The 12210-nt window shown below is 41.6% G+C and overlaps 1 protein-coding gene across 4 annotated transcripts in view; it reads left to right on the forward strand.

Moving 5' to 3' along the window:
- LAMB2 (laminin subunit beta 2) overlaps positions 1-12210 on the forward strand; it is a 136804-nt gene that overhangs the window by 101071 nt on the left and 23523 nt on the right. Inside the window, exons 22-24 of one of the 4 annotated variants that reach the window (XM_073591809.1) lie at positions 3698-3727; positions 6110-6175; positions 8391-8615. In XM_073591809.1, coding sequence (XP_073447910.1) covers positions 3698-3727; positions 6110-6175; positions 8391-8615 — 321 coding nt within the window. The remainder of the gene's footprint in view (positions 1-3697; positions 3728-6109; positions 6176-8390; positions 8616-12210) is intronic. The other 3 variants (XM_073591810.1, XM_073591811.1, XM_073591812.1) reach the window with 3 other exon arrangements.

Here is a 12210-nt window from a genome sequence, read left to right on the forward strand (position 1 = left end):
AATGATAACCAGACCCCAATGTTTCTCACACATCCACTCCTCAATGGAAAAGAGAAAGTGCAACCCTTTGCTAGGGACGCCTCAATAGCATACTACAAAAACAAAGAAGAGGGCACACCAGCCTTGCTCATTATGTGAATAAATCATTTATTTATATACCAAAACTAGATATACTTACAAACCACTGTGAAAACAAAAACATCAAAAAATCATCAATGGTAATGTAGCTCTGTCCACTGCACGTGCTCCTTCGCTTGGAAAGACACCAGCTTGATCTTTACTGGCTTACACATTTTGAGGGGCGTCCCCTCTTCCTCAGAGCTGAGGAAGGGGCGACATGCCTTGAAACATGTAAGCCAGTAAAGATCCAGTAAAGCCAGTAAAGATCAAGGGTAATGTAGCTCGGTCCACTGCACATGCTCCTTCGGTTGGAAAGACACCACCTCGGTCCTTACTGTCTTATGCGTTTTGAGGGGTGCCTCTCTTCCTCAGAGCTGAGGAAGAGGGGACATGCCTCGAAACATGTAAGCCAGGAAAGATGCAGGTGGTGTCTTCCCAAGTGAAGGAGCATGTGCAGTGGACCAAGCTACATTACCGTTGATCTTTACTGGATAATGGCTAACATGTTTCGAGGCACGTCCCCTCTTCCTCAGGACACCCCTCAAAACGCTTAAGCCAGTAACGATCAAGGTGGTGTCTTTCTAAACAAGGAGCATTTGCAGTGGATAGAGCTACATTACCATCGACAATTTTTTTATGAGCATTGTTTTCACAGTGGTTTGGGGTATATCTATTTGAGTTTACTAATAAATGATTTATTGGCATAATGTGCAAGGCTGGTGCACCCTCTCTTCTTTGTTTTTTGTAGTAACCAATCTCTCTCCTTCCTGTGACCTCTATGGCCATATTTTAAGTCACTACGCCAGCAAAATAAAAAATCTATTAACAAACCAAAATAGATTTATTCACAAACCGCTGTGAAAACAAAGGTCATCAAAAAATTGTCAATGGTAATATAGCTTGGTCCCCTGCACATGCTCCTTCGCTTGGAAAGACACCATCTTGATCGTTACTTGCCTATGCGTTTCAAGGGATGTCCCCTCTTCCTCAGAGCTGAGAAAGAGGGGATATCCCTCAAAACACTTTAAGCCAGTAAAGATCCAGGTGGTGCCTTTCCTTGCAAAGGAGCATGTGCACGTGACCAAGCTATATTACCATTGACAATTTTTTGATGAGGTTTTTCACAGTGAATTGTGAGTATATCTAGATTATTTTGGTTTATTAATAAATGATTTATTGGCATAATGTGCAAGGCCGGGGCACCCTCTCTTCTTCTTTTTGTAGTAACCAATCTCACTGCTTCCCGTGACCTCTATGGTCCTGATTTTAGACACTAGGCCAGCTAAATAAAGTATTTTTGGATGGTGTAATTAGAGTTGGTGAGGTTTATAGGGTAGGAAAGCCAGGCCAGAATAAACTTAATCAGAGAGGGGCACAGAAGAGGCTTTTCCTTTTAAAAGTCTAAAATGTAAAAATGTTTCACTTTAAACAGACCCTGTCACCAAATCCTTTATTTCAACAAAAATCTTCCTATAAGATTATATGTATATGTAACGTATTTTAGGCATGTTATTTACCTGTAAAACCCTCCCTTTGTGTGGACATACAAAAGCCCTGAGACTGCTGCTGGGTGCTGCCATCCTGGAAGTGATTACACTCTATAGTATTCCCCTTTGCTCTTCTCCTGGCTGCTACAAAAAAAGGTTATGTAGGTAGCTTGGGGGAGGGATGAAGGAGCTGGGCCAGCACAGACAGTAATTAGACATGCCCAGAAGTGGAGAGGGCTGTGGTGTGCAAGGAGGGAGGGGGCTGTGCTAAGGAATTGACTGTTTGTGAAAAGTAGTCACATTTTCTAGCAAGTTTAAAAGCACATTGCAAGCAATTAAAAAAAAAATAATTGAAGGCAAATACACAGCAAGTAAACATTTAATATACTTGATTTTTCTGTCCCTTTACCTTAGAATTTTTGAAGTTGGTGACAGGGTCTTTTAAAAAAGGTTAAATGGGCAAAGTGACAGAATCTGTTTAAAGGACCCCCAAAACTTGGACAATGCTACCCTGCCACTCCTTCATTGCCAATGCTTTCGAAAATACCTGCTGGTTCTCAGTAAGGGGGGGCATGCAACATCCTCTCATGGGACACGAGGCACGAGCACTGTGACCTGCTGGAGGGAGTGATATCACTTCTCCTGGTGGCCAACACCAGACAACATTGGGGTTGTTAGCGCCAGCTGTGATAGGAGAAGGAATTGCCGGAAAGCACTGAAGAGATGAGTATCATTGGGTCAGGAGTAGGGGGGCATTTTCCATTTGTACAGATACTGTCACTTTTCCTTAAATGTGTTACTATAAGTCACAACCATTCAACGTGCTACCAAGGAGAAAGCAGAGCCTACATATGTAATAATATGTGTAGGGGCTGGGGTGTAATAAACAATATGGCTGGCAATTTTCTGGTGGCAGCCATTCTGTGCGTTGAGATGATACTCTTTACAGTGGTGGCTGCCATTCTGTGCATTGAGGTGATACTCATTCACAGTGGTGGAAGCCATTCTGTGCATCGAAATGATACTCTTCACAGAGGTGGCAGCCATTCTGTGCGTTAAGATTATACTCTTTACAGCGGTGGCTGCCATTCTGTGCATTGAGGTGATACTCATTCACAGTGGTGGCTGCCCCTCTGTGCATTGAGGTGATACTCATTCACAGTGGTGGAAGCCATTCTGTGCATCGAGATGATACTCTTCACAGTGGTGGCAGCCATTCTGTGCATCGAGATGATACTCTTCACAGTGGTGGCAGCCATTCTGTGTGTTGAGATGATACTCTTTACAGTGGTGGCAGCCATGCTGTGCATTGAGGTGATACTCTTCACAGTGGTGGCAGCCATTCTGTGCATTGAGGTGATACTCATTCACAGTGGTGGCAGCCATTCTATACAATGGGATCACACTCATTTATAGTGGTGGCTGCCATTCTGTGAATTACACATTCACAGTAGTGGCAGCCATCCAGTGCATTGAAGTGATACTCGTTCATGGTGGCGGCAGCCATTCTGTGTGTTGAGGTGACATTCATTGACAGTGGTGGCTGCCATTCTATGAGTCGAGAAGGCACTCATTCGCAGTGGTGGCAGCCATTCTATATGCTGGGATGACACTCATCCACAGTGGTGGCTGCCATTCTATACGTTGGGGAGACACTAATTCACAGTGGTGGCTGCCATTCTTTACATTGGGGCTGACACTCATTCACATTGATAACAGCCATTGTATGTGTTGAGTTGACCCTCACTCATGGTGGTGGCAGCCATTCTATATGTTGAGGTGACACTCATTCATAGGGGTGGCAGCCATTCTTTGTGTTGAGGTGGCAATCATTCTCAGTGGTTTCTGTCATTCTGTCCATTGATTTGACAATTATTCACAGTGGTGGCAGCCTTTTTGGTGCTTGAGCAAATTTCCATTCAAATAAGGATGTGCCAGCCAATGTGTGCATTGAGCCAAGTTTATTCATGGAGCTGGCAGCCATGTTGTTTATAGAATGGAAGTTGGTGGCATTTTAGGTGCCTGTTTGAAGAATTGTGTAATGAGGGCCACCTCTCATTTTGGGAATGTTTTACGATTTCTTTTTCCAGGACGGGTGAAGAGGTCAGGAGTGGCCCGGCGTGAGTAAACGGCTTCTCGACCTTGCCACCACCCCATGCATGGCTTTCCCCTCACTCTTGTGGTATAGACACTGAACCATGCAGTTAATAGATATCACGTATTAGAGTTCCATTGGCTTTTTATGGGTTTTCAAGGCTGGGGCTGCATTGTATTTAATGAGCACAATAAATACTAATGAGCATTTCTAAGCTCTCCAAAGTGTAGATTTACTACCCACCAATCCTCATTGGGCAACGAGTGGAGAATTCTTCTGTTTTATGGCTAAAAGGAGGAACTCTGTCAGTACAACTTTGCAACACATGCATATTCTCCCATGTTTTTCCTCTTCAGTGAAGTTCTATCTTCCTATTGGGACCAACAACACAGTGCTTCTGCTGCACTAAAAACCCAACCAGATAAGCCCTTCCTGCTGGACTAGAGAACTTTACCTATCCCCCATCCCTCTCTGTCCAACAACATATGCATACATTGACTTCTTTTCTAGCAAAATAGCTGCTTTGACTCCCAAGAGTCTGCATAAGCTCTCTATGTAGGGAAAGGGCTCTTGGAAGATGTAGTTCTGGCGGTGCGCCTTTATCGATATGAACTGCAAGATCAGCAAGAACTTTACAATCCTGATAATGATGATAATGATGCCACAGGGAGTAAAATAAGTTGTTTCTTACTGCAGGACCAAGGTAAAAGAAAAAAATAATGTTGGGACATGATCTAGGGGTAGAAGAGAAGCATTGGGGATACATTTGCCTATAAAAATCCTTTAATGACTTTTGGCCCCCGAAATATCAAGCACAAGAAAGCCTTGCTTCTTACTCCAAGCCATGGGAGAACTGCTCAGTCTCATACTAATGTCGCTAAAGTTCCAGTTTGTGTGGTGTTTCCTCAACTCACCAGTCACGGCTTAAAGAATCACAAAGTGGAGGCTCTTTTTACTAATCCCATTCACCATGATGTTCAGTATGTAGCTGTTACCTTTTCTGGAAAGATCAGTTAAATGGTCATATTGGGGGGAGACATTGCCCTCAGCTGTTGATTCCCTTCTGTAAATACTGGTTGACTGGCTATCATGTTGAGCCCCTAGCTACTTTTTTAGTCATTGACTAGAACATGGAAATAAGTCAGAAGCTAGGCCTACTTGTTTCCCACAATAGGTTTCCCTTCGTGGATGGTATAGGGCAGGCTTACATCCATGGCAGTCTGAGAGTCAGCACAAAAAAATTAGGAAAGAGAGACCGAAGATGTCCAAAGCTTGGCAGTCCATAGCAAACAGTTACGTTTTTACCTTTCACAGAAGGGTTGCTAAATTATAGGTTACTCCACCTAGAAAATGAATCATTGCTTTATGTAAATCTGGTCGGCATATGGGATTAAAACAGGCTGGTTCACCAACCCACACTAATGTACAACAATGCAGTTTGTTGGTGTGAACACGCCTTATACCATGCAAGGCTTTGTGTTGTGTCTACGTTGGGCAACACTGTCCAACACAGTACAACAGGCCTGGTTTGAACCAGCCCTAAAGTAGAGTAAATGTGAATGACTGTGTTGTCCATTGTAGACCAATCAGAGTCCTACTAGGACTCTGTCTAGCGCAGGTCTGAGATTAAACATCTGATGTTCTTCCAAGATACCTACTGTAGGCTATGCCTGTTCTTGGACAGGTTCTTTTAGCCTCTAAGGTCAAAAAGGCCAAAAAAGGCCAAAGTGTGCCCAACCCCCCCCCCCCTCCCCATGAGCTGTAAGCTTCTTCACCATCATAGTTAGCAGGTTCTGCCCTATTTGTGCCTTTCCTGCTAAAGCGTCCAAAGTGGTTACTTCTTCTGGTTACCCCTTGGGTCAACCGTGGGCTAAGGGAAATTAATGTCTATGGTCCGCTTTCAAAATTCTGCATCTCCACAGGTGAATGTGAACTGAGGTGAAGTGAATACAACTTTCTACTAGTTCCTACCTACCCTTTCAGGCTCGGCTTCAGATATTTTCTTGACAGTGAGATGCAATATACTGATTCTGAGCTCTCCTTTGCAGTGCCCTTCTCATTTTATAGTGGACCAGAGGGCTTAAGGACCCAATCAAGGCTGGTCATGGGTGGCCCAGCTTTATCAGGACTTTATAGACTGTAGACATTCCACAGCTTCCTGAACTATATGCCTATTTCACAAGTTATACATGTTCACTTCACAGCTGCCTGAACTGTTCCCAAGTTTTCCATATATGCAGATCACAGCTGCCTGAACTGTACACTCATCCCACTTAGTCATATATTGCCTTATCACAGCCATCACGGTTCAGTCAGCTTTTTGCAGATCACAGCTTGGATTGCAAACACATATTTAAGGTGTACGAATCATAAGAAATACGGTATATACAAGTTGTTTTATCCTTAGCAGCCATTGGACGCAAATGCTGCCCGATTCAACCAAAGTGCAGGCAGACTCAGTGCACCATCAGAGGTACATATGTTAAGCTTCAAGGCACCATTTTATACCATGCCTTATGACTATACTATGAGCTGATAGAGCTTTAGATAAATTATTTGGTCTTATCTGATCGGAACTGATCCATTGTAACCTTAATCTATTGTTTTAGGTCAGTGCCGGGGTGATAAGTCACCTAACGTCTTCCTTCATCTCTATGATTGACCACACGCATTACTTGATCTTTATGTTGTCTCTGATCCTTCAGGGGTGATATTAAGCTTCTCCCACCATCTCAGATGCTCATATTAACCCTCCTAGTAGATAAATCTTCTTTTTAGAGGATCCGTTGTATCCCTCTTGTACATATGAGAGGGAAGAATTGGAATTGCACCAGTGTACTGCTAAGTCTGTCAACATAATATTGACATGAGTTCCGGTTGACTATATTGATATGACTTCCAGTTGCCTATCTGCCAACTGCCCAAGATTTGCCTACTTCAATCTATCTTCCACTAGCATAACAATTTGATGGCAGTGTGTTGTCTTTCAGTGCCAAGAATTCAGAGCCTGGTACTTTCAAAAAGTGCCAAGAATCCAGAGCCCAGAAGTGCCACAAATTCAGAGCCTGGCAGTGCCAAGAATTCAGAGCCTTGCAGTGCCAAAAATTCAGGTCCTGGTAGTGCTAAGTTTCAGGGCCTAGTAGTGCCAAAAATCCAGAGCCTGGTAATGCCAAGAGTTCAGGGCCTGGCGGTGCCAACATTTCAGAGCCTGGTAGTGTCCATATTTCAAGGCCTGGTAGTGGCAGGAATCCAGAGCCTGGTAGTGCCAAGAATTCAGGGCCTGGCAGTGCCAATAGTTCAGAGCTAGGCAGTGCCAATAATTCAGTGCCTTGAAGTGCCAAAAATTCAGAGCCTGGTAGTGCCAATAATTCAGGGCCTGGTAGTGCCAATAATTCAGAGCTTGGTAGTGCCAATAATTCAGAGCCTGGCAGTGCCAATAATTCAGAGCCTGGCAGTGCCAATAATTCAGTGCCTTGAAGTTCCAATAATTCAGAGCCTTGTAATGCTATTAATCCAGGGCCTGGTAATGTGGCTTTTGGCTTGGAGAACATATGTAAAAACCATCATCCTATGCATTAAGGTGAAAAAACACCTGACAGTCACTGGCCCCCCAGCCCCCCTGTTTACTTACCTGAGCCCCTTCATCTCCTTGGCGGGGACGTGCTGTCTCTCTCTCCACGGGGTCCCGGCTCTTGATTAGATAGATTGATAGCAGCACAGCCATTGGCTCCTGCTGCTGTCAATCAAATCCAGTGACGCGGGCGCCGGGGGGGCGGGGCCGAGTCCGGCATTTGTGTCTGTGGACACAAATTCTGGACTCGGGAGCGCGCCCGCAAGGTAACTTAAACAGCTAATCACAACACAGTATTAAAATCATGCAGCTGCAATCAAGAAACGTTTACAGTTTGTGGAAGAAAGACAGTGAAGGGTTATTATGTATAGAATAAAGTTTATTTTCAGAATGTGAGACTTTCTTTAATTATTAGACATGTGCAGTTCGTTTCGTTCCAAATTAGTAATTTAACTAATTTCGACAAATTCGGTAATTCGGAAACATCCAAATGAGTGAAAACCTGTAAATTCAAAAATTCGTAAGGTTGAAAATTTGAAATTCAAAAACCCGAAAATTTGAAAATTGATCCAAAGTTACGAATTGTCTAAAATAACGAATGCCGTACCTAAACGAATGGAACGTAACAAATTAATAATAATAGATAACAATAATAATAATAATAACAACGTTTTTTTATTATAATTTATTATTAATTTCATCTCATTCATTTTCATTTCATTCATTTGTTTAGATGCGTTCGTTATTTCGGATAATTCGTAACTTCGGATAAATTAGTATTCGTTACGTTCACTAACAGCCAAATTTTAAAGGAAATTCCAATACCTATAATTTAGTAGTTAGTTATTATTAGCTAGTTAGTTATTGTTTAGGATTTTCAGATTTTCTTTCTTATTTTTGAATTTTCGGATTTTAGAACTTACGAATTTTCAAATTTACGAATTGCGATTATAACGGATGACCCGAAAAAACGAATGAAGTGATAACTAATACATTTTTTGGCAGTGCGCATGTCTATTAATTAAGACATGGTTGGGGGGGGGGTCGGAATTGTAGCCTCAGGGCTCCAGTACTGTGTTTTTTGCGGCATTATCAATAATGACATTGTAATCCCCAGGACCGCGGTGTGATGAATGCTCCCCTGGATTCTATGGAAATCCATTCCAGACTGGAGGACGCTGCCTGCCCTGTCAGTGTAACAACAACATCGACATGACCGACATCGGGTCCTGCGACCGGCGCACCGGCCTGTGCCTCAAGTGCCTATACAACACGGAAGGGCGGTTTTGCGAGCAATGCCGCAATGGCTACTATGGCGATGCATCAAGACGCAACTGCAGGAGTAAGTGATCTAGTTTGATTCTTTGTCTACAGAAATTCTACACTTTCCATTTAAGTTGCATCTATGGCCATTGATTAGGGAAGGATTCGAACCTCAGGGGGATTGGTTCCAGCAAGACCTTCATTAGAACTGAAAAAGTGGCTTGGAGTTGGAGAAGCTACAAAACATCTTCAACATTTGTTTTTAACCACTTTAATACCGGGCACTTTCGCCCCTTTCCTTCCCAGGCTGATTTTCAGCTTTCAGCGCTCTTGCAGTTTTATTAAGAATTGCGCGGTCATGCAACACTGTACCCAAATGAAATTTTTATCATTTTGTTCACACAAATAGAGCTTTACTTTCGTGGTATTTATTCACAAATACGTTTTTTTTTGCGATACAAGCGAAAAAAGAGAGGAATTTTTTTTTTAAAAAAACAATATTTTCTACTTTCTGTTTTAAAAGAGATCCAAAAAATAATCAAATTTTGTCATAAATTTCAGCCAAAATGTATTCTGCTACATGTCTTTGGTAAAAAAAAATCCTGTTAAGTGTATAATAATTGGTTTGTGTGATCACGGACAGATGTGCGCAGATGATCATGTACAGATGTGCGCAGATAATCATTGGGACATATGATTTTTCTCTTACATATGTGGGACAGGTGTTTTTACTGTGTGGGGACAGTGTTTCGGGGACACTATTTTGGGGACATTGTGATTCTACACTGTGTGGGGACACTGGGCTGGTGATCAGTGTGTAAAAAGCTGTAAAAAAACAGCTCATTCTCACTGATCACCGGCTGGCTGCAGTGATCCTCTCTCCTCTCCTCACTGACAACTTCCGTGTTAGGAGAGGAGAGCCGATCACCTAGCAACCAGCTCTCTGTTTACATCACATGATGGCTGTGATTGGACACAGTCATCATGTGATCAGGAGGGCCAATCACAGAGCCCTCCTGCCAATCGGAGATGCGCCGTGTCTGGGTGACACAAGCGAATCGGGATCGCACCGCTGCGAGGGCACGCACGCGCGCGCGATCCCACTCCTTCTGAGGGACTTTCCTGAACGTCCACTCAGAAGGAGGAAGCTCCCACCCGGCCGTATATGTGCAGTGGCTGGGTGGGTGGTGGTTAAAATGTTTGTTTTTTTTTAATTTATCATAGCAAAAAGTAAAAAATATTGTTTTTTCTTTTTCAAAATCGTCGCTCTTTTTTTGTTTATAGCGCAAAAAGTAAAAACCGCAGAGCAAATACCACCAAAGTAAAGCTCAATCGTGGAAAAAAAAGGACATCAATTTTGTTTGGGTACAGCGTCACACGACCGTGCAATTGTCAGTTAACCACTTCAGGACCGCACACCATTGTTTTACGTGATGACTTTAAAGGAGGGTATCGTTGTTATAGCAGCTAGCTGCCATAACCCCGGTATCCTCTTCTCCAGCGGGCGGTCCGCTACAAAATAAAAGTGGTCTCTGCTGCGGATTCGCCGCGAGATCACTTTTATCGGCGGCGGGATCTGGAGGCGATCGCGTCTGTCCCCTGCCTGGGTATGGAGACGAGTGAGGGGAAGATGGCCCCCAACCCATCTCCATATCACTGCAGGGCAGAAGCGACGGCAAAACTTCACTTCCGCCCATAGTTCCTAAAGGGCCATATTTTTTTTGCATTTTTTTAAATGACAAATTTTTTTTTTTTTTTAATTGCATTTTAATGTAAATATGAGATCTAAAGTCTTTTTGACCCCAGATCTCATATTTAAGAGGTCCTGTTATGCTTTTTTCTATTACAAGGGATGTTTACAGGAATAAAAGTGACACCATTTAAACAATTAAAAAAAACTGTGTAAAAATGTAAAAAAAAAAAGTAAAATAAATAAGAAAAAAAAATGTATTAAACGCGCCCCGTCCCGCCGAGCTCGCGTGCAGAAGCGCACACATACATGACTAGCGCCTGAATAATGAAAACGGTGTTCAAACCACACATGTGAGGTATCACCGCGATCAGTAGAGCGAGAGCAAATAATTCTAGCCTTATACCTCCTCTGTAACTCAAAGCATGCAACCTGTAGAATTTTTTAAACTTTGCTTATGGAGATTTTTAAGGGTAAAGGTTTTTCGCCAATTCCACGAGCGGGCGCAATTTTGAAGTGTGACATGTTGGGTATTAATTTACTTGCGTAACTTTATCTTTCACAATGTAAAAAAAAAAATTGTCTTATTTTTTAATTGAAAAAAGTGTATTTTTTCCAAAAAAAAGTGCGCTTGTAAGACTGCTGCGCAAATACGGTGTGACAGAAAGTACCGCCATTTTATTCTCTAGGGTGTTAGAAAAAAAATTTATACTTTTTGGGGGTTCTAAGTAATTTTCTAGCAAAAAAAAAACAGTTTTTAACTTGTAAACAAATCTCAGAAAGAGGCTCGGTCTTTAAGTGGTTAAAGCGACGCAGTGCCGTATCGCAAAAAAAATGACCTGGTCATTAAGGGGGCAAATCCTTCTAGGGCTGAAGTGGTTAATTGAACAAGCTGAAGTTAGAAGCTGATTGGTTTCTATGCACAGCCGCACCAGATTTTGCACTCTCCTGTATTCATAAACAAACCCCAGTGTGTGTTTAGTATCTCTTTAGGAAGATCTTCCCAAGGGGGACTCACACAGTAGAACCCTATACTGTCTTCTGGAGCAGATGCTATCTCTTATCTTACAGAAATCAGCCTTCAGGATCACTACATATCAGTCCAGTGCATATTCCCTATTTTTAGCATCTGCTAAGCCCTGATGAAGGTTGATGGCCCTGAAACGCGTTGGATTTTGAGCGAATGGGATGTCTAATAAAATTTACTGCTGAACTTTACAAAAAAGATTACGACACTTTCCTTCACAGTCGATTTGAGCAGAAGCAGCTTGACATACTGTATGTTCTATCATCAGTAGACATGTGCAATTCGTTTAGTTCCGAATACGTTTTTTAATGAATTTTGACAAATTCTTTAATTTCCGAATTTTTCAATTTTCGAATTTCCAAATTTTTCACATTTCCGAATTTTCAAATTTCGGAATTTCGGAAATTCGGAATTTTGGAAATTTGAAATTTCTCAAATTTCGAAAATTCGAAATTTCGGAAATTTAAAAAATTCAAAATTAGGAAGTTCGAATATTCAAAATTAGGAAATTCGAAAATTCTAAATTAGGAAATTCCAAAATTCAAAAATGTGGAAATTTGAAAATCGAAAAAATAAGAATGAAAATCTGAACATTCAAAAGAAAGAAAATCTGAAAATTCAAAAGCCGAAAATCTGAAATAATAACTAACTAATAATAAATATTAAATTATAAGTATTGGAATTTACTTTAAAATTTGGCTGTTAGTGAACGTATTTGAACGAATTATCTGAAATAACGAATGCCTTACCTACTTGAATGGAATGTAACGATCTAATAATAAATAATAATAATAATAAAACCTTTTTATTATTATTTATTATTCATTTATTCCATTCCATCTGTTTAGATTCGTTATTTCGGATACTTCGTAACTTCAGATAAATTTGTATTCGAACTTCCGAATTTTCAAATTCCGAAAATTCGAAAATTTGGAATTCAAAAATTCAAATATTTGG

The sequence above is a fragment of the Aquarana catesbeiana genome, linkage group LG07 (assembly GCF_042186555.1).
Source record: "Aquarana catesbeiana isolate 2022-GZ linkage group LG07, ASM4218655v1, whole genome shotgun sequence".
Lineage (NCBI taxonomy): Eukaryota > Metazoa > Chordata > Amphibia > Anura > Ranidae > Aquarana > Aquarana catesbeiana.